Below are 20938 nucleotides of genomic sequence, written 5' to 3'. Positions count from 1 at the left end.
GTAGAAGTGGTAGCAGCAGACAGGTGCTATTGGCAGTAAGTGAAAAAATGCTTAGAGCATCTGAGGGGCACGAAGGAACATTTGAACTTGCATTACATTCACAGGGTCTTTGCACAGTCTGTGTGCCTTGTTAATCATCAGAGCTTAAGGGAGGCATCAGCACCAAATGAGAGGGAAGTGGAAAAAGAAGTCAAGGTTTCCCCTTGGTGCAAGACTGGGACCTGGGAGTGTCTGAGCAGCCATCATAAAATAAGCTGTTCTGGTTTACCTCACCTTTGTCATATACTCCTAAGAGGAGTCACTGCCATCAAGGGGTATATCCTCCCCTTCATTTCCCCGGCATACTATGGTAGGAGCCCCCTGTCAATATAACTCAGGTGGCTTTGTGGCCAGTCAGTTGAATTTTGGCCTCACAGGCTCTGCATCAGGGGTAGAAACAGGGCTTTCCACCTGGCTGGGTTTAGGATGGCCCCATTGTTCAGACATCCATTTGTTTCCCCAGGGCAACTCCTTTGTTTGTTTGGTGACACGTGATCAGGCCCAAAAAATGCTCCTTACTCCCAGACTATGTTGTAGCACCTTTCCTTCTGCAGTGGCTACAGCTAGTTGAACCACAGTAGGTCCAGTTATTGCAGGAGACGAGGAGACAATACCACTAGGCTTTAGCTTTACTGAGACCACTGGTCTGGATGACTCTACATTTCTTCAGTCACCCACTACTTTTTAAAATAACTTTTACTGTCTGTATTTTTAAGTTTGAAAAAAATTGTTCAAGCACATACATATGCTTGTGAATAGTTTATCTTGTGACTAGTTTATCATGAAATGCTACACAAGAAAATGGACACAACAGTTGCCTATGCACATTTGTTTTTTCAAAACTGGCATAGTATACATGTTATTTTGTAACCTGCTTCCTTTTTTAAAAGTAATATGCCAGAAACATTTCTGGGTTATTAAATATCCTTCCTTAATTGTGTCTGTGTACATGGTATTGTGGTTACAGAAATGTGACTTAATGAACCTCTCCCTATTGCTACACATTTAATACTACTTTACAAGGTAAGTTTGCAGTGCACACATAGTGCAGCACACACATCTGATTTGGAATAAATTCCTCATGGTATACTTGCAGGATCAAAGCAGGATTGCAAATTTTAAACTTCCACTTCACATCTTGAGTGGGCCCCAAAAGCAGATGCATCTGACCAGGGGTATGCATTTTGAGTCTTGTTTCCAAGTTCTTGAAACCATCACTGCAGTAGCCTCTACTTCTACCAGTGTTCTTCTACTTTCTTCTTACCAATGGGTTCTGATTTAGTCCACCAAAATGAGTCGCAGTGAGGTCCTATGGTGCTTAAAATTTCAGTCTCTTCTTAAACACTGTAAAATAAATGTTGGAAAGTAGTGATCACTGTGCACAGGCTTTCGGGGGGGCAGTAAAGCAATATCCAGGTGAAATATGCACACCTTTTGACTCAGAACCAAGTTTATATATACACTAATAGTGGCCTAACAACAGAACCAGACTTAAATAAGTTACGGTAAATCCCTACCACAGAGTTCATGCAGCTATTAAAATGACCACACTGATTAACCTGTTTTAGTTCACACATCCTGTTAGGAATCTGGAAAATGTTGTGTATGTATCTTCAATTCATGCAAATGCAGATATTGTGCGATACTGTGCTATCTCTAGCCCATCAATATGGACCACAAGTTAAAATTTATTGATATAGATCTTCACTAGCAATGGAAAATTGCCCACTCACTCCAGACTGTACCAGAGTTCCCATTGCCTGCAGTGTTTACATAGCTAGCTGTTTCCCAGTTGGGCTGTCCTTGCAAGCCTCACTGGGGAGGGCCTTCCCCAACAGTCCTGCCAGTGTAGGCCCTACCCTGATTTCTTACCATGGTCTCCACATCCTATTTTCCTTACTAAAACTGTTGTTAATGATACATTTGCTTATTGATTTGTAGGTCTGTGCTCATCACAGACTGGGATCATAAGAGCAGCAGTTGGGTTGGACCTGTTCATCCTTAAGTTACAACCAGTCTGCATTTTGTAAACCAAGAATGGTCTTTACAGGTGAACATTTGCAATAAACTGATGACAGCGCAGACTAACTTGGACCCCTCTCTCCTCTCGTGGGGGAGGAATTTAAAACTACTCAATTTCATGGTAGTTTTGATTTGCATTTCCCTGATTACAAGTGATGTTGAACATTTTTTCATATGTCTGTTGGCCATTTGCATTTATAGCAGCACTGTTTACAATAGCTAAGCTTTGGAAACAACCCAAATGCCCAAAAATAGATGACTGGATCAAGAAGATGTGGTACATATATACCATGGAATATTACTCAGCATTCAAAAAAGATAAACACATGCAATTTGCAGCAACATGGATGGCGCTGGAAGGGATCATGCTCAGCGAAATAAGCCAAAAAGAAAAAGAAAAATACCGGATGGTTTCACTCATAGCAGGAATCTAGAAAACTTAAATAAGGGACCAGGAAAATGAATATAAGAAAGTGAAAATCAAAATCAACAAAAAACTATGAACCAGAGACACTTTTTGGGGGGTGGGGGGCGGGAGGGGAAGGATTGGGGTCAGAATGGGGCGTTTGCAATTGTATGGGGGAATATAAAAATAAAATTTATTATTTAAAAAAAAAAAAGAAAGTATTTAAAGAATAAATTTTTTGCTGTTTAAAAAAAAAAAAGAAACCAAACTGAAAATTATAAATGATATGTTATGGATAAGACGCAACGCTGGCAACTTAGAAAGGTTTTGTCTTATCAAAAGGTGGGTAAATAAACATCCTTTTTTTGTTAAAGTAAAAAAAAAAAAAACTACTCAATTTAAAAAAACAACTATTTTGAATTCCACCGTTATGGACATTTTTCTCTTTGGTTATATGAGTACCTACATAAGCAGGTCCTAAAATAAGGTGGTTTCTTTCAACAATGCTGAAGAGGGTAAACAAAGTTGTTTACCCTATTTAGAGGTCCCCTTGCTTTTGTTCTACCTCCTTTCCTTTAAAGTCGCAATTATTAAGAACCTATCCACAACGTTAACTGAAGGATTACTTTAAAATCCTGGCTTTTGCCTTTTGGCCCCCTAGGTCGGTCTGGCTCTTTACATAAGAACTTTGCTGATCCGTGGCCTAAAGCAATACCTGGAACACTGGAGAGAATTCACTGGCGTCAGGGCGACAGATTATATAACCGTAAAATAGAAATCTAAAATGCTATCTGTCTTGAAAAAAATCGTAAGTTACAGTCACCAAGTGTTGACAGTGGAACGTCTTCTGCCCTGGTCACCCCTTCCACGACTGACAAAGATTAACTTCATCCTTTTAGAAGCCATAGGACCACACTTTTCCAGAAGTGTCGGCGCCCGCGGATTGTGGGCTCTCACCGCGCTGCTACACCCGCTGCCCGGCTACCTCACCGGCCCCAGAGGCGCGGACGGCGGGGCGGGCGGGTAACAGACCAGCCCCAAAGTCGTCGCGGTCCAGCGGGAGGCCGGACACTCACGGAGCATAGCCCCACCCCCGCCAGGCACGTTCCCCGGGTCGGCTTCCACCGCTGGTCTGGGGCCTTCCGGACGCTTCTCACCTCCAAGTCTCTTCACCGTAGCCCTGCGAAAGAGACATGTGGGTCTGACTCGGGTGGGAACTCGTAGTGGCCGGGTAGGTCGGAGAAGGCCCCGGCCGCTCCTAACGGCTGCCAGAACCCTTCCTGCGGCTCGGGCACGCCGCGCGACAGAAACCCGCTTCACGCATGCGCGAGGGCGCCCTGGCGCCAGCGCGCGGCTTCCGGTGGCTTCCTCCCGCCCGCCTCCTGCCCTCACTTCCGGCGTTTCCTGGCGACGGCCGTAAGTGACGGGCGGAAGCGCCCACGAGGTCCGCCGTAAAAGGCCCTCTCGCGCCACTTCCGGCCGGCTTCCGCAGACGGCGCTGGTGGGCGATCGTGAGGCTCCGGAGGACGTTCCCGGCGGCCGAAGCCATGGAAATGCCGCTGCCGCCTGACGGTGAGGCCCAACCCGGTCGCGGGGGCCGTTTCTCTTTCCCCGGAGTCCCCTCCTAGCTCGCCCCGCCTACCAGGGGGTACCCGGGCCCCAGAGGGGGCGGGGCTCGGCCTCCCGATCTTGCCTGCGGCCTCTCCCGCGGGTCCCCGCATTCCCGGCGCGCGCGTGGCCCCTGCCGGGACCCGTACAAGAGCGGCCTCAGTGGGGCCCACCCCAAGAGACCCCAACCCAGCGGTCGAGAGCTGGGACGCCAGGGCCTCCAGATTGGGGCGGCCCTCGCTGACGCCGCGCGTGGCCCTCTCTTCGTCCTCCAGACCAGGAGCTTCGAAATGTCATCGACAAACTGGCCCAGTTCGTGGCTCGCAACGGGCCCGAGTTTGAAAAGATGACGATGGAGAAGCAGAAGGACAACCCGAAGTTTTCGTTTCTGTTCGGAGGCGAGTTCTATAGTTACTACAAGTGCAAACTGGCGTTGGAGCAGCAGCAGCGTGAGTATTGTCCAACTCTCAGGCCGTCCCTTACACGATTCTTTCCAGTGGTTCCAGTTCGGTCTCTGCCACAAGCCACCGTTCTTGGGGTCGTGTGCTTTAGCTTCCTGAGCCCTTCTGGTCTTCCCAGGGCCCTGCACCTAGCGTTTGCTGGGTTCAAGCGTAAAGGAGAACGGGGTTATCGATCTGCCTCTGGGCTCCAGATCAGGGATTCCTCTATTGTTTTGCAGACGTGACAAATGAGGTCTGCTGTAGTTGAGTGACTAATTCAGTGTTTTCCAGTCAGGGAGTGATAGAGGTCGGACTGGAGTCCTCAGGCAAACACTGTCCAGCCCCGTGAGTGAGCTCTCTATCAGTCCAACGAGGTTTTTGTGTGTTTCAAATCCTGCATCCCGAATCAAAATGAATTGCCTTTCTGGGTTTACTTTTTGGTAGATGTTAACCGATGTTTACTGATTTGTGCATCGGAATTTTGTCCTTGGCCTAAACGAGTTTAAAATGGAGTTAGGAATCACAACTGCCCCTTCAGCGGTAGGTAAACTAGTAAGAAGATGGCAAGGTCTGTCTTGTTGCTAGGGAATCCCTCTCTTCTAGATTCCTATTGGAATGAATGAGTAGAGGATTGCCAAGTAGATGGCCACTGAAAGGTGAATGCTCCTTGGGGCCAACCAGACTTTATCATGGTTATCATTGTGCATGAATACATGGTACATAAGCAGATGCTTTATAAAGAGTTTGTAAAAACAAAACAGGAGAGGTGGATTGAACAAGTTCAATGCATTTAGGGATCTACCAGGAAAACAATGGGCAGCATAGCCTGGAATGGAATTTGGGTGAGTGAGGCAAAAGTTTGATCAGGAGTGGTAAATGCCAGAGTAATGTTTGGGGTTTCTCCCACAGTCCATGGGTTCTTCTGGTGGCTGTTTAGGTTTGAAATGGGGAGGGACAGATCAGCCATCTGAAGTTGTAGATAAACTGTTATATATGCTTGTATGTTTATGGAGCAACCATTCCTTAATCCCACTATCCCAAATTTAAGATACCTGGTATAGATGGTGGGAAGCCAGGGCCAGTGGACAGTAAGGGAGGCCTGTAGGGGGACAGAGATAGAGGAGAGGTGAAGAATTGAAAGTGGCGCTTAACTGTAGAATAGTTGAGAGATGGGTATGATATGAAAGGAGAATTTTTCAAGAGAGTTTGAACAAAGGCAAGCTAGGTCAGGGTTATGTAGCCAGTGTGGATGGGCTAGAGGGAGCCATTAAAAGGTGACTGAGACTGAAAAAGTCAGTAGGAGAATGGAAGGGGTTGTTCATGGTAAGGTATGGATTAGGTCAGCAGGCTGAGTCAGGAATGAGCATAGAAACAGATGGGGCTTGGGGAGAGAACCTGTGATAGAGGGAAGCACCAGTTGGATATGAAGAGGGTGACATAAACAGGCAGGGGAGGACAGGGATTTGACTCAAGTGAGGGTCAGAGATCAGGGACTACCTTGGACTTGGTACCATACAGGGGAATGACAGGGTAGGCTAAGATGGGCTTCTAACAGGGAAAGAATGGGGTTCAGTATGTGCTTTCTGCAGGTAATAGTATCTCAAGCAGAGTGAAGAATATGTTGTAGTTAGTCAGCTAGAAACTGAGAAAAGTGTCAGACACAAGACAGAACCTGTGGAGGGACCCAAAACCTAGAAATTAGGGATTTTTTGAGTTGCCTGAGGGAGGGTGCAGAGCATGGTGTACTGGCTGACCAAAGACTTAGGAAGTCACTGTCACTCTAAGTGGGGTGCTGTGAGAGTTTCAGATCTGTAGCCACTGTGTCACCAGTCCTTCCTTCATTCTGGCTTGTGAAGGCTGAGCCCCAGGACTATTCCAAAATGTTTCCCAAGATGGTGAAGGACCTGTTTGGCGGTTGTTTTATTGTTGTTGTTTTTAATTTCCTTTCTGTCATGGAAATTACGCTTTTGCAAATTTCAATAAAAATTAAACTATGAAATTTCTGTAAAAGTACCAAAACATGCCCTTGCCATTTCTATACTTGTCTATTCTCAATATCACTTGCTTCTTCTGTATTTGGCCAGCCATCAGCTTGCAGCGTGATAGGGACTTGGTGTTGCTGATTGCTGAACATCCAGTTCTTCCCCCCTGCAACAGCCAGGTCTCAGTAAGCTTGGTGATTCCAGGGATCCAGGAGGTCAGGCTCACATGCCATGGCCTCTGCCTGCCTTCCTACTTCCACCTTTCAGCTGGGAGCACCTGGGAGGAGAAGGCTGAAAGAGCAGGACTGCACACAGGAGAGCTGTTCTAAGCAGTATAGATGACAGCCAAGTTGTGGCACCGATGGCAGGGACACAGACTGGGGTGTGATCTGAGAGGCTGGCTGGACAACATTGGGTGACTTATTAGTGTAGGGTGCTAGAGAGAGGGAATTGCATGTTCCTTCTACATGTGGGGTGAGAGGGCTCTCTTAGAGGTGCTTGTGGAAAGTTAGTGGACTCCACATCCAAAGTTCCAGGAATGCAGGGTGGAGGTGACAGATTTTGGGAATCATAGTGTGCAGATCCTTAGATCGTAGCCTCAGGAATATATCAGATTTCCTGGGGATGCTGAGAGGAGAAGGGGGCTCACTACACAGACAGGGCATCCCAACCTTTGAGGTAGATAGGGAAAGACTGGGGTGGCCTCACAGTGGCTGAGAAAGACATGGACTTGAGACAGGTCCAGTGGACAGTAAGGGAGGCCTGTAGGGGGACAGAGATAGAGGAGAGGTGAAGAATTGAAAGTGGCGCTTAACTGTAGAATTGTTGAGAGAGATGGGTATGATATGAAAGGAGAATTTTTCAAGATGGGAGACTTGTGTGTTTAGATGCTATGGGGAGAGTTGGGGTCAGTAAAGGGAGAAATAGCAAAAGAACATCTCCTGAGGCAGCATCCCTGGGAGAGCTGGGGGGGAGGGATATGGGGGGGCCCAGAAATCATTCCGTAAATTGTCCACCCGAAGGCCCATGCTAGACCTGAGCAGTAACTAAAGCTCAACCACAGCCTCAGTGACACCCTCCACCCCACTGCTCTCTTCTGACTTTGTGTGAAGTCTGAGTCCCCTAGGAGTGAGACTCCGGAAGGCTGCAGCAGTACATGGCACTTGCAGACCAGACAAGGCCCAAAGGCAGAGAGGAGTCCATCCATCCTGTACCTTTCCCTAAAGACCGGTCCTCCTGTATGACCACTTTGCAGGTTTAGGGGCTTGCTAGATGGCCATCCAGCTGGGTCAATTGCATGTCTTAAGAGTGAAATGTAGGGCCTCCCTGGTGGCGCAGGGGATTAAGCACCACGCTATGAAGCAATCCACAGCTTCTGCAGCACGAGTTCAATCTCCAGCCGGCCAGGGAGCTACCCACATGGCGCAGCAGACCTCTCCTGTCTCGCCCACTGCTCCCCTTAGCAGTTTCAGTCAGTCTGCCTGTTCTGTTCCCTGCTCTGTCTCTGGTGAATCCTCCTACCCCCTGTGTCTCTGGCCTGTACCCCAGCTCTTATATTCATAAATAAATCAGTCTTTAAAAAAAAAAAAAGTGAAGTGTAGCTGATGGGACAGTGCCAGAACTTCGAGCTACCTGCTGAGGAGACTGGAAGGGCTGATTCTCCCAAAGCAGCTATGACCTGCATTCATCAGTTCAGGCCTAGGTTAAGTGTTAGAAGGTGCAAGCAAATAGACTGGGGCCAGGACAGTGGGTAAGATTAGATGCCAGTAGAGGATGACATGAAGGTAGATGGGAACACAGAAAGGGGGTCTGGGAGTAGGCCAGGTAGGTGAAGTTGAGGACTGGGCTGACTTGGGTGGGGAAGAGGTAAGTAGGTAAGTGTCGCAGCACGGAGGTCCTCTTGGAGATGGTGAGCATAAGGAGGGGGAGCCTCTAAATCTGCCTGAGAGGTGACCAAAGAGATACCTCCTCATGGGATCCCCTTCTTCCTCTCCTGCCAGTCATCTGCAAGCAACAGGGCCCAGAGCTGGAGCCGGCCACTGCCCTTCCCCCCCTGCCCCAGCCCCCGCTCGCTCCTGCAGCACCCATCCCGCCGGCCCAGGGCGCCCCATCTATGGATGAGCTTATCCAGCAGAGCCAGTGGAACCTGCAGCAGCAGGAGCAGCAGCTGCTGGCCCTCAGACAGGTATGTGGTATCCCCCTTTCCTTCATCTATTAGCCCTGAGATAGGGATCCTGTGACAGGTGTAGCTGCTCCTTCCTCCCTGCCCTTTACTCACCAACCTCAAGATAAGAGCCTTGAGTTACCGTCTCTCCCTCCCTTTTGTCTGAGGTGGGTACCAGGAATTCACCCTATGCCAGTCTTTGCACCTGATTATTGGGACTAATAAGGCGGTCAGCAGGGTCATTACCATACACCACTGCCAAGGACGAGGCTGCTCCATGTCCAGGTATACATCAGCTGCTGTCACCTCAGTGCTGCCACCACCCATGGTTTAGCAGGACCACTGGCCCTGGACAAGATTTCTTCTCATTCTAGTGAAATCATTGCATGCTCTTTGACTCATGGGCTCAGGCAGATGCCTACAAGAATGTTGGAATTGTCTAATGCCATTAGAATTGTAACTGAGCTCAAAGTACCATCTGGAGCCATGGGCAGTGGCAGTTCCTCACTAGGTCACCCCAAGCTGTCATGAGGAAGGGCCCTTTGTCCTGATCCATCACAGTAAGATATTTTGATGAAATACAATCAGATGAATTGCCAGCTAAACAAGATAAATAGAAATGAGACTTACAAAACCCAGTGCCTCTTTTATTACTAGATTCAAAACATGACGTTATTGTCAGACTGTGAAAACAACGTTCCCGAATGCTCACCTTCAGTGTCTGCACATCACACGTAACTGTGCAGTCGAGTCCTACAGCCCTGAACTGACCCTGTCCCCACAGTGGCAGGAACTCAGCCATCTCTCATTTTTGCCCATCTAAAGGAGTAATCCTGATGTTTTGATCTGCATTTCCCTGATTATTAATGAAGTCCCTGTCCTAACTCCTGGGGACCATTGATATGTTTTCTCCCTGGTGGTTCATACCATCACTCATTTTTCTGGTTTTGTTGAATTGATTTGTGGGGGTTCCTTGTTCCTCTGGGTCTAACCCTTTCCATCGCCTATCTCTGGGTCAGACATCATCCCCTGCTTTATCCTGTCCTGTTTTGACCTCTGCCCACCATGTCCCAGAAGCGTGTGTAGGCTGCAGTGTAGGGAGGCAGCTGAGACCCCTCCTCAAGTATTTGGTCCCCCTGGTCCCCTAGGAACAGGTCACAGCGGCCGTGGCACACGCAGTAGAGCAGCAGATGCAGAAGCTCCTAGAGGAGACCCAGCTGGATATGAATGAATTTGACAACCTGCTGCAGCCCATCATCGACACATGTACCAAGGATGCCATCTCGGTGAGCTTAACGGGGGCTTCCGGAGACACTTCTCCTAAGGTATGCCCCACAGCCTTCCTGGGCCAGATGCTCTCAAGGCTCCATCTGCCCCCTTCTTCCTTCTTTAGCAGCTTGGAGGGGCAGGACAGACATAGGCAGGTTGGCTGCTCCTAGCTGAAAGGGGGCAGGAAGGCAGGCAGAGGCCATGGCGTGGAAGGTGAATCTGCCCCTCTGTGCCTCACGGAGCTGCCCCACTTACCCAAAACTGGCTGTTGCAGGCCGGGAAGAACTGGATGTTTAGCAATGCCAAGTCCCCACCACACTGTGAATTGATGGCTGGCCATCTCCGGAACCGCATCACAGCTGATGGGGCACACTTTGAGCTGCGGCTGCACCTCATCTACCTGATCAATGATGTGCTGCACCACTGGTGAGGCCCACCTCCCCTCTTCCGCTCCTGTCACCCATCCAGGATCATGGGGTCTGTGGATGGAGACTGGGTCACTTAACCTTAAACAGGGAGGGCACTCTGGACCAGAGCCCTCCGTGGGGAGTATACCCTGCCTCCACACCACAACGCCTTCCCAACCCCTCACCTTACCTGGAACTCTTCCCTCCTGGCTCTAGGGGGCAGTGTCTCAGCACTTCCATGTTTCGGCTGCTCCTTTTCCTGATAACATGTACCCATCAACTCACTCCTCTACTTCAGGGTCCCTCCCACTGGGTCTACTTTGCTGACCTCTGTGCTACCTTACCTAGCCCACCACCTCCCCCCACCCCACACACCACCCTTCCAGGGCCAAGTAATTTACTTCTGCACAGCCTCCATGGGTCCTAGTACCAAAGGCTAATAGGAAACTGGACTTAGGGGCCAGGGGCAGCAGGAACAAGAGGCCACAAGCACATGATGGTGGTGGAGCTGGTATAGCCATGAGGGATGCCTGATACCTAGGGCTTTGAACTTGTCCAAGCCCCCTTAGATCCTGTCGTACCCAGTCTTGTCCCATTTGCTATGTGACATAGGTAACTCCATTTCACTCAGCTACTTCCAGTGTCTTTCCTTGATACTCCATAGGGAATAAGCGGCCCCTTGTGACCTTCTCTGCTCCTGCCAGCCCTCTCTGTCTGCAGGGAGCTCTGCAGCCATATTCTTCTTGGTCTTTGCTCTGTCCTCCCACAGGACTACCTCCTCTCTGAGATGGCTTCTAGTTGGGCACTCACTCTCTCAGCTCCCCAGCTTGCACAGCACCCAGAGAGTTCCACCTGTTCTCTTTCTGCCCCACATCCTCCCCAGGAGACAATCATTTGGGTTCTGCCACTATCCTGCTGGGTATCCTTTGGGCCTCTACACCCTTTTATGCACCCAAAGGGGATGGAGCCAATTGCCTCACCTCCTGGGCCTTGGGTTCTGTTTCTAAGGCATCCTAGATACCTGGCATGCCTGCTATACTCCCTCTGCCTCCTGAAAACTGGGGTCCCCACTTGGGTCTACTTATGCATAGGGGGATGGTCCCAAGAGGCTGCACAGACCAAGCCTGAGCCCCTGGCAGCCCTGATGTCCTTTGTGGACAATCAGGCTCTTAGAGGCCCTGTGTCTTTCTCTCCTCACTGCCACCCCAGAGGGAGGGGAGGGGCTCTTCATTGATGAGGAAACCAGACTTCCTTCCTCCCATCTGTCCCTCAGGCCCAGGCCCCCAGCACAGGTCCTGTGGGGAGCCCAGCCCTCGTCCCGCTGGGTTGGGAGCCCATGTCCCGAAAAGGCAGAGGGTGCTGTGGCTGGAGCCACGATGGTAACGGGCGCGTGGCCGGGTCCCGTCCCAGGGCCCTGACGCGCGGAAGGTCTCTCCCTCACAGCCAGCGCAAGCAGGCCCGGGAGCTGCTGGCTGCCCTGCAGAAGGTCGTGGTGCCCATCTACTGCACCAGCTTCTTGGCTGTGGAGGAAGACAAGCAGCAAAAGATTGCCCGGGTACACAGGGCAGTGGGGTGGTGGTGGGAGAGGGGCAGGGGTGTGGGATCCTGCTTCCCCTGACACGACCTCCCCTCCCTATACCAGCTTCTGCAGCTCTGGGAGAAGAATGGCTACTTCGATGACTCCATCATTCAGCAGTTACAGAGCCCAGCCCTGGGGCTAGGCCAGTACCAGGTGCGTACTGTGCTCAGCACGCTCCCAAAGTTGGGGCCCATGGCTCCCCTGGGTTGAATACAGTGGTGTAAGATGGCATTAAGCAGTGGGGAACCCAGCCCTCCTGCAGGAGCCAGTGAACCTCTCTCAGGGGAGCCTGCCAGACTTCTGGCATGCGTGTGACCAGGTTGCCCAATTTGGGCACAAGTCTCTGTGGTGTCTTCCACTGTTTGCTCCCATCTCCTGGTTGTAGTCACTTTGTGCAGTGTCCCCTCTTTGCACTTGTGGCAGCAGGTGTAATTCACCCTCTTGTCATGAAGGATCTGTTTTCCCGCTCAGGCCTGGTTGGCTGAGTGTTGTCCTTTTCCTCTGTGATGGCCCTAAATGCCATCCTCCCACAGGGGAGTAAGTTCTAGGATGTTTGTTGGCAATGTGCTTTAATGACTGTGTGACAGCCCACCGCTGGCTGTCATGCTGATTCCCACTCTTGGGGAATTATAAACTGCACTGCAACACACATCACAATCACCAAGTCTTTGACTGGATTTGGGGCACTCAGGTTGTCAAGATCATATTGGTCATTTTATGTGATAGTCATCCCTGCTCCAGGCTGCATGCCACTTCCCTACCTCCCTCCTGGGAGGCAGTTCCTGAAGGTGTGGGACTGCAGGGAGTGCCAAGCCCTATAACCCCCCTGAGTTCCACTGCTCTCTTTTTGCTGCCAGGCGACACTCATCAACGAGTACTCCTCGGTGGTGCAACCAGTGCAGCTAGCCTTCCAGCAGCAGATCCAGACCCTAAAGACGCAGCACGAGGAGTTTGTCAACAGCCTGGCCCAGCAGCAGCAGCAGCAGCAACAGCAGCAGCAACAACAGCAGCAACAGCAGCAACAACAGATCCAGATGCCGCAAATGGAAGCCGAAGTCAAGGCCACCCCTCCACCACCTGCCCCACCTCCAGCCTCTGCGCCTGCCCCATCTATCCCACCAACTACACAGCCTGGTATGTGGCCCCTCACACTCACCCCTGGGAGGCAGCCCCAGGAAAGCACCCTGCTCCCCCAGAGGAGATTCTGTCCTATTGGGTCCCATTGTAGGACCAGATCTAATCTGTTTGTAAGCACTAGGCAAGGTAATTTCAGTTTATATCCAGTTCCTTACAACTGGGACAATACTATTCTGTATTAACAGTCCCAGAATGCAGATAGAGAGGAAAGCTACCAAAGTCATTTTTGAGACTAGGAGAATTTTTACACCAGATGAACAAGGACAGGGAAAGAATCCCAAAATAGATTCCGGGATATCTGAACAAAGGTGCAGAAATACTAGATTGAATCTTAACAAATGAAATCCAGCAGAGTATTTAAAAAATATCTGGCCAAATAGGGTTGTTCCAGCAGTATATAAGGATAATTTAACATAGAAAGTCTAATAAGGTGATGGGTCTCATGGGAAAAGAGAATCTTTTATCTAGAGGCAGGAAAGATATTTAATAAAACTCAATGATTAAAAACTTCCAAGTAAATGAAAATGGACATGCAGAAGGAGGGTGTTTACAGTAAAACTTTCTCAGAAGGGCGTATGTCCTGTGCAAGGATTTATTTGGAAATAAATTCCTAACCTGGGTTGACTGGGGGTGGCTGTTGCTGCTAGGCCCTTCTGACTAACTGCTTGCCCGGTTATAGATGACAACAAGCCTCCCATCCAAATGCCTGGTTCCTCCGAGTATGACACCACAGGAGGGGTCCAGGACCCTGCCACTGCTGGCCCCCGGGGCCCTGGACCCCACGACCAGATCCCACCAAACAAACCCCCATGGTTTGACCAGCCTCACCCTGTGGCTCCTTGGGGCCAACAGCAGGTATTTCTTATTTTTTTTTTAAAGATTTATTTTATGCATACAAGAGCCAGGGCACAGGCCAGAGGTGTCGGGGGTGAGAGGATTCACCAGAGACAGAGTGGGGAACGGAACAGGCAGATTGACTGAAGTACACTGCTGAGGGGAGCAGCGGGCAAGTCAGGAGAGGTCTGCTGCGCCATGTGGGTTGCTCCCTGGCCAGCCAGGGGATTGAACTCATGCTGCAGAGGCTGCGGATAGCTTCATAGGTTGCGTCTTAACCCCTTGCGCCACCAGGGAGGCCCCAGCAGGTATTTCTTAAAGCTTATGGTGGGGACAGGTGGGGCAAGCTTGGGCCTGAGTGGAGCCAGGCAGGTGGGTGGCAGTCTCTGCAGATTAATGGGTTTCTAGTGGTTCACCAGGCAGGGGCAGCTGTGTGCCCCTGCTGCCTTGGGAGTCTGGGCACAGAGATGTGGGCAGACACCATGGCACTGCTCATAGGGTCAGTCACCTGATCTCATATACCTAGAGCAGTACCTGACTGATGGTGGGCCTGCCGCCCTCGCATGCTGGGGTTATGGTCAGGCCAGCTCTGTTGTGCCGGACCCACAGGGGCTCATGTTTGCTTTTTGCCTTGCAGCCTCCCGAGCAGCCCCCCTACCCGCATCACCAGGGCGGGCCACCCCACTGCCCACCCTGGAACAACAGCCATGAGGGCATGTGGGGTGAGCAGCGGGGGGACCCCGGCTGGAATGGCCAACGCGATGCCCCATGGAACAGCCAGCCTGACCCAAACTGGAACAGCCAGTTCGAGGGCCCCTGGAACAGCCAACATGAGCAGCCACCCTGGGGTGGGGGCCAGCGTGAGCCACCCTTCCGCATGCAGCGGCCACCGCACTTCCGGGGCCCCTTCCCACCCCACCAGCAGCACCCACAGTTCAACCAGCCGCCTCACCCGCACAACTTCAACCGCTTCCCGCCCCGCTTCATGCAGGATGACTTCCCCCCACGGCACCCCTTTGAACGACCGCCCTACCCTCACCGCTTCGACTACCCTCAGGGGGACTTCCCTGCCGGTGAGTTCAGGGATTGCTCAGCCCCTAGTTTCCTTAGCACAGGTCCTGTGTGCCAGGCGGCCTCGGGAGCCTAGCAGGTGACTGCCGGTGTCAGCATGATCCCTGGTGTGTCCCCCAAGCAAAGTGACAGGCAGAGCTGGTAGGGTGATTGAGAAGTCAGTATAGAACCCCAGAAGGTGGGAAGACTCCAGGAAGGAGAACTGAGAGCCTGGTGGGCCCAGCCCATTACTTCACCCTGGCACAGGGTACCATCTGTCCTTCGGGCAGGGGCAGACAGGGTCTCTTAGAGCACACAGGCAGTGAGTGGGACACCATCCTTGTTTTGTGGGTGTTCTTTGGCTTTTCTATAGCTTAGTTTTTTGAGAGGCTCTCTGGTTTTGTTGATTTTCTTTTTAAAAATTCCTACTCTTAACTGTTTCTATCTTAATTTGTAAATCCATCCTTGACTGAATTCAGCTTGGAGACCATTTAGCACATTTATATTACATGGTTTTGTGAGTTTGGGGGCTACTAGAACGTAGCACCAGAGACAAGCAATGTGCATAGCAAGCATTTAGTCTCTGCCCTGCAGGCTGGAGGTCCAGGATGAAGGTGTGGGTAGGGTGGGTTCCTCCTCTCCTGGCTTGTTTTCCTCATGTCCTGTGGGAATAAGGCTCTCCGTGTATGTCTGTATCCTAGTCTCCTTCTCCTAAGGACTCTGGCCAAATTGGTTCAGGGCCTCCCTCCCCCTCCAGGACCTCATTATAACTTAACACCTTTTTAACAGCCCTTTCTTCAAATGCAGTCATGTCTGAGGGACTAGGGGGGTGAGTTTGAGGGAGCATTGCTGTTGTTTGGTTCTGGGATTTCCCTGTGGGTCTCTTGGGAGCTGCTGTGGGTGCTGGCCAGACTTCTCAACCGGGCTCATCCCCCTCCTACATCGCCCTGCAGTGAGTGAGGCAGCTGGAGAGGTGTCGGGCAGGGCTACCGGTAAGTGGGTGTGGGCATCCTTGCCCCTCTGCTGCTTTCTACCCGCGGGCACCTGTCACTGTGGAGAGCTGTGTTGCTCCCACCCGGCTCACAGCCTCCCACAGACCTGAGACCAGTGTCTCTCTTGCAGAGATGGGCCCCCCGCACCACCACCCTGGCCACCGCATGCCTCATCCTGGGATCAACGAGCACCCACCCTGGGGGGGGCCCCAGCACCCTGACTTCGGCCCTCCTCCCCACGGCTTCAACGGGCAGCCCCCCCACATGCGGCGACAGGGCCCTCCCCATATCAACCACGATGACCCCAGCCTGGTCCCCAATGTGCCCTACTTCGACCTCCCCGCTGGGCTGATGGCCCCCCTTGTGAAGGTAACGTGTCACAGCCATGCATGTGCTGTCTCCATGTGAAAATTTGTGAAGCAGTTCTCAACAGGCTACAAAATGCTGCTTCCAGGCCTCTCCCCTCACTTTCCCTCCCCAGTGAACTTGACTGGCCAAACATTATGCCCAGCCCAAGGTCTTTGTCTCACTCTGCAGAGACAGTGAGCAAGCCCATGTCCTCTATGCCTCTGTACCCCTCAGAGTGGGCTGGGCATGACCTCTTGGTCCTGGCCCTCAGGAGTCCTGTGTCCAGGGGCTGATGGCAGAGGGACTTAGAAAGGGGCAATCTGCAGACACAGATACCAGGGGAGAATGGCCTCAAGCCTTTGCTGTGGAACCATTGGCAGTGTCACTGCCACTTCTGTCCTAAAATATTGTCAGACAGGTAGTTGAGAACGGTCAGGTGGGGCAGCTGGAAGCAGAGGGGTTTGGGGGCAATGCTTGGGGTAGGAGGTAGAACAGAGTATACAGCCTGGCAAAGGGCTGAGGCTGGTCTGATCAAGATGGGACCTGGGGTAGAAGACGGAAGCATTGATACCTGGGCTCAGTGGCACATCTGTGGATAAACTGAGGGTTCTTTCTGTCACAAGCTTGGAGACAGTGTCCTTGTATGTGTTTTCTTACAGAAGATTGGCTTTTACCAGCCTTAGAAGTTCCCCCAGCCTCCCTAGTTAGGAATGCATTTGGTGTGGCTGAAGCCCTACAAAGGGTTTGGAGTCCCTAGGCAGGGCAGGTTGAGGACACTGGTGCCACCCTAACCTAAGCCCAGAACCCTGTCCTCCTGCTTCGCCAACTTCTGCAGTACCTGGGTGGGCCTGAGGGTGTGTCACTGGGCATAGTAATGACTGTGATCTCTTTGCAGCTAGAAGACCACGAGTATAAGCCTTTGGACCCTAAAGATATTCGCCTCCCACCCCCCATGCCGCCCAGTGAGAGGCTGCTCGCAGCTGTAGAGGCCTTTTATAGCCCACCCTCCCACGATAGGCCCAGGAACAGGTAGGGGCTTGAGGGACAGGGCTGCAGGGCAGAGGCGTCTCTCTGTCCCCTCTAGCCTGTCTTCCCAAGTTTGCTTCATGAGTCCCCTGACTTTCAGCCGGGCTGGGGTGAGGATGAGTGAGGACATGTGGAGGTGTCCAAGAGAAACACCACTGCTTGAGTCAAGAAGCCTGTTTATCTTGGCTGTGGGCAATGTGTGTCACAAATGATGGCCCTTGATGGACTTTCTAGGTGGAACATGTTAGGACAAGAAGTCCTCTCAGCTGCTGCTGCATATACAATTTTGTCACATGGCTTTGTCATGTGGCTTTGTCACGGGGTCCCCAGGATACTCTACTCAAGCAGTCTCATTGCCAGGCCTGCTAATTTGGAACCCCTTGTCCCCAGTTACAATGACCACAGGCCATGAGGTTCCCCTACCTCATCCCCTTGTCCCCCAGCTATTTTGAGGAACCTGGGGATGGAGGAGATGTGGAAGCTGGGGGAGTTAGTTGAGCACATGGTCTGGCCTCTCTGCCTGCTTCCTTGTCTCCGAAAACGCAACCATGGAGTGAGTGCCGGAGTACTTTTTGTGTGAGCTGTTCTCAGGTCCTGAGGAAGTAAGGATAGAGGCCTCACACCTGGGAGGCTGGTAGAGTGGTTTTTGTTCTTGTGGGAGGGAGACTGGCATAGTCACAGGCTGGGGGGACCCTGTCTTACAGTGAGGGTTGGGAACAGAATGGCCTCTATGAGTTCTTCCGAGCAAAAATGCGCGCCCGGCGGAGGAAGGGCCAGGAGAAGAGGAACAGGTGAGTGCTGTGCTACTGCATTCCTCCCCAGTTTCAGGGGGTTGTTAAGACCCTATCTTTGCCTATCCGACTTGTCATTGTGTCACTCTCTGACATGGGTAAAGGGAGGTCAGCTCTGTGGCCTCTGCTGGTTCAAGGAGTTACTGGGCATTACTTCTCATAAGGCCTAAGTAAAACCTGGAACACAGCATGGGAGAAACTTGTGCAATCTATATATTCAGCCAGGCTGTTGATGAGACGCCCTTATGTGGATGGGTGCATCTCTACTTGGGGTGAGGTGCTGGCTGGGCTCAACAGGCCTCTCCCCACAGTGCACCCTCCAGGTCTCGCAGCAGATCCAAAAGCCGAGGGCGTTCGTCTTCCCGCTCCAACTCGAGGTCCTCCAAGTCATCAGGCTCATACTCGAGGTCAAGGTCTCGCTCCTGTTCCCGCTCCTATTCCCGCTCCCGATCCAGGTAGGCAGGGCACCATCTCTTGGGGTTTGCAGCTCCTGTGGCCCCCTGTAGATTAGATTGTGCTGACCACTGCATTGTCCTTCCCTCCCCACAGGAGCCGGAGCCGATCACGCTCCTCAAGAAGCCGCTCCCGCTCCCGCTCCCGCTCCCGCTCCAAGTCATACTCCCCAGGAAGGAGACGCCGCTCACGGTCTAGGAGCCCCACACCGCCGTAAGATTTCTGTGGTGACTTTCAAGTGGCCTGTTAGGGGCATGGAATCCTCCGAGGCTTTGCAGTGAATATGAATGTGTTAGAAGATGCGCTCAAGGCAGCACCCCAAATGCTACATAGCACAGTCTCCGTACCTCCTCTCACCAAGGTCCTGCCTTGTTATGGTTACACTGTAAAACCAGAGGCAGTAACTGGGCTCTGTGTTCTAACCATTTTAGGGGTTTGGTGTGAACTGCCCTTGTGCTAAGTGTGGGACAGGAACCCCCTTTCTCTGGCTGACAAAGCAGAAATGGACAAAGGAGATGTGTTTATGTGTGTCCATGTTGGCCCATCTCCCACTTGTGAACACTCACAGCTATATAATTATATAGTTATAGCTCCTTGCTATAATTCTGAGGACTTTCATCCCAATAAACACATCGGCTCTTTGGTAAAAACATAACCTGTCTTCATTTTAGTTCTTCAGCCGGCCTGGGTTCTAATTCAGCACCTCCAATACCTGACTCCCGGCTTGGGGAGGAGAACAAAGGCCATCAGATGCTGGTGAAAATGGGTAGGTTCCCAGGAAGAAGCTGCTCCGGGCACTCAGGAATGGGGTATGATTGAATTGGGAGAGTTTCGACCTTGTGAGAAATTCTGAAAAGGGGGGTAAGCCAGCAGGGTTTCTGCAGGTTTTCTTACACGTGCCAGTTATACACCACCTGTCTGCATGTTGTGCAGTTCCCAGGGTGCCCCTGGGTCACCTTCGTAGGTAAATGCACCATAGTTTGCTTCTTTTGGGGATTATAACCACTTGTCCCCCTTTTTTCCTGAGGCTGGAGTGGATCCGGCGGCCTTGGTGTGAAGGAGCAAGGGATACAAGACCCCATCAAGGGCGGTGATGTCCGGGACAAATGGGACCAGTACAAGGGTGTGGGCGTGGCCCTGGATGACCCCTACGAGAACTACCGCCGAAATAAGAGCTACTCTTTCATCGCACGCATGAAGGCCAGGGACGAGTGCAAGTAGGCAAATGGCGGTGGCAGAGGGTAGGGGCCACTGGGCGCGCAGTCTCCATCTTTGGGGAGCAACAGGAGAGGGGACTGTGGCACACCTAGTGACAAACACCATGCCCAACAGTGGCAAGGTCTGGACTCCCCTACAAAGCAGCTCTGCCGCAGAAGCCAAAGGCCCACGAGATGCCCCAGCCCACATGGCGTGAGCTCACTGCCCATAACACAACCGGAGAACACAAGACCCTCCACCCCAGACAACGCTTGACATAGAAGGAACAAATGTGCCTCCCTTGGCAGGCAGACCTGAGCCTCTTCATCACGAGGGCGCATGTGGAGCCAAAGCAGACCAGCAGGACCATGAGACAGGCCACCCACCCACCTCCCCATCCATGTGTAATGCTACAGCTCAGGCAGGCGCCAGCACTGCTCTATCTTTAGAAATGGAAAAACAAAACCTTTTTGATTTGTAAAGTTAAACAGGGTTTTTATTTTTATCCCAAATGGTTTAATAGTTTTAGAAAAAAACAATTACTGATCTGAGATGACCCCTGTGAAAGATTGGGAGACCTGATTCCTCTGAGACATGCTGGCCCTTTTAGTTCAGTTATTTTAGTTGTTGAAGTTGAATTTTTTTTCCTGAATGTTAGCCATTTGCTATTACCTGCAGAAACAGGTTCTGAGGAAGCTGATCTGAGGCATCTGCAGGTTAGGGGATGATACCACAGAGAATCAAGCCCTCAGTGTGTGGTGTTACATTTTCTCTTAGGAGCCCCAGCACCAGTGCCCATGTGGTGGCCACTCAGATCCAATGTGGGTCTCCCCACCCAGTCACTCCCTCAGCCCCACCTACCCACCTGCCCACAGGGAGGCCAGGCCAACAGGGAGCCACCTCCACCTGAGCCACCAGTGACTGTCTGTGGGCAGTGTGATAAGCACCGCTTATTTGTACAGAAACATTTTTGAAAAATTCTTTTCAATAAGATGCAAAATCCTCTCCAACTTTTCAACCTGATGTGGTAAAATATTTGATTTTGTTCTAGATTTCCTGTAGCTGTGAACTGTTCAAATGTGTCTGATTCAGGATAAAACGTAAACACATGCTGTTAACAATTTCTTGTGGATTTTACTGTTCTGCCTTCAAATAAAGATTTTTTTTAAAGACCTCAGTCTTTTTGTGTTTAAG

The 20938-nt window shown here is 51.3% G+C and overlaps 1 protein-coding gene across 2 annotated transcripts; it reads left to right on the top strand.

Annotated features, from left to right (window-relative positions):
- Positions 1-4014: 4014 nt before the first annotated feature.
- Positions 4015-19768, top strand: CHERP (calcium homeostasis endoplasmic reticulum protein; the record flags this gene model as incomplete). Of its 2 annotated transcripts, none has more annotated exons than XM_084250588.1 (17): positions 4015-4039; positions 4351-4524; positions 8498-8682; positions 9810-9947; positions 10205-10356; positions 11781-11892; positions 11980-12069; positions 12774-13050; positions 13733-13908; positions 14525-14960; positions 16060-16298; positions 17173-17306; positions 18008-18094; positions 18406-18549; positions 18644-18760; positions 19219-19313; positions 19575-19768. In XM_084250588.1, 17 exons carry the CDS (start codon positions 4015-4017, stop codon positions 19766-19768), a joined length of 2775 nt encoding a protein of 924 aa, XP_084106714.1. The 2 variants fall into 2 exon arrangements, with proteins under 2 accessions (XP_084106714.1, XP_084106713.1); XM_084250587.1 differs by having other exon boundaries at positions 11748-11892.
- Between the last annotated feature and the right edge of the window lie 1170 nt (positions 19769-20938).

This window comes from Talpa europaea (assembly GCF_964194135.1).
Source record: "Talpa europaea genome assembly, chromosome: 12".
Classification (NCBI taxonomy): Eukaryota; Metazoa; Chordata; class Mammalia; order Eulipotyphla; family Talpidae; genus Talpa; species Talpa europaea.
The sequence above is the reverse complement of the archived record's forward strand: the minus strand, read 5'-3'. Positions and strand labels throughout refer to the sequence as shown.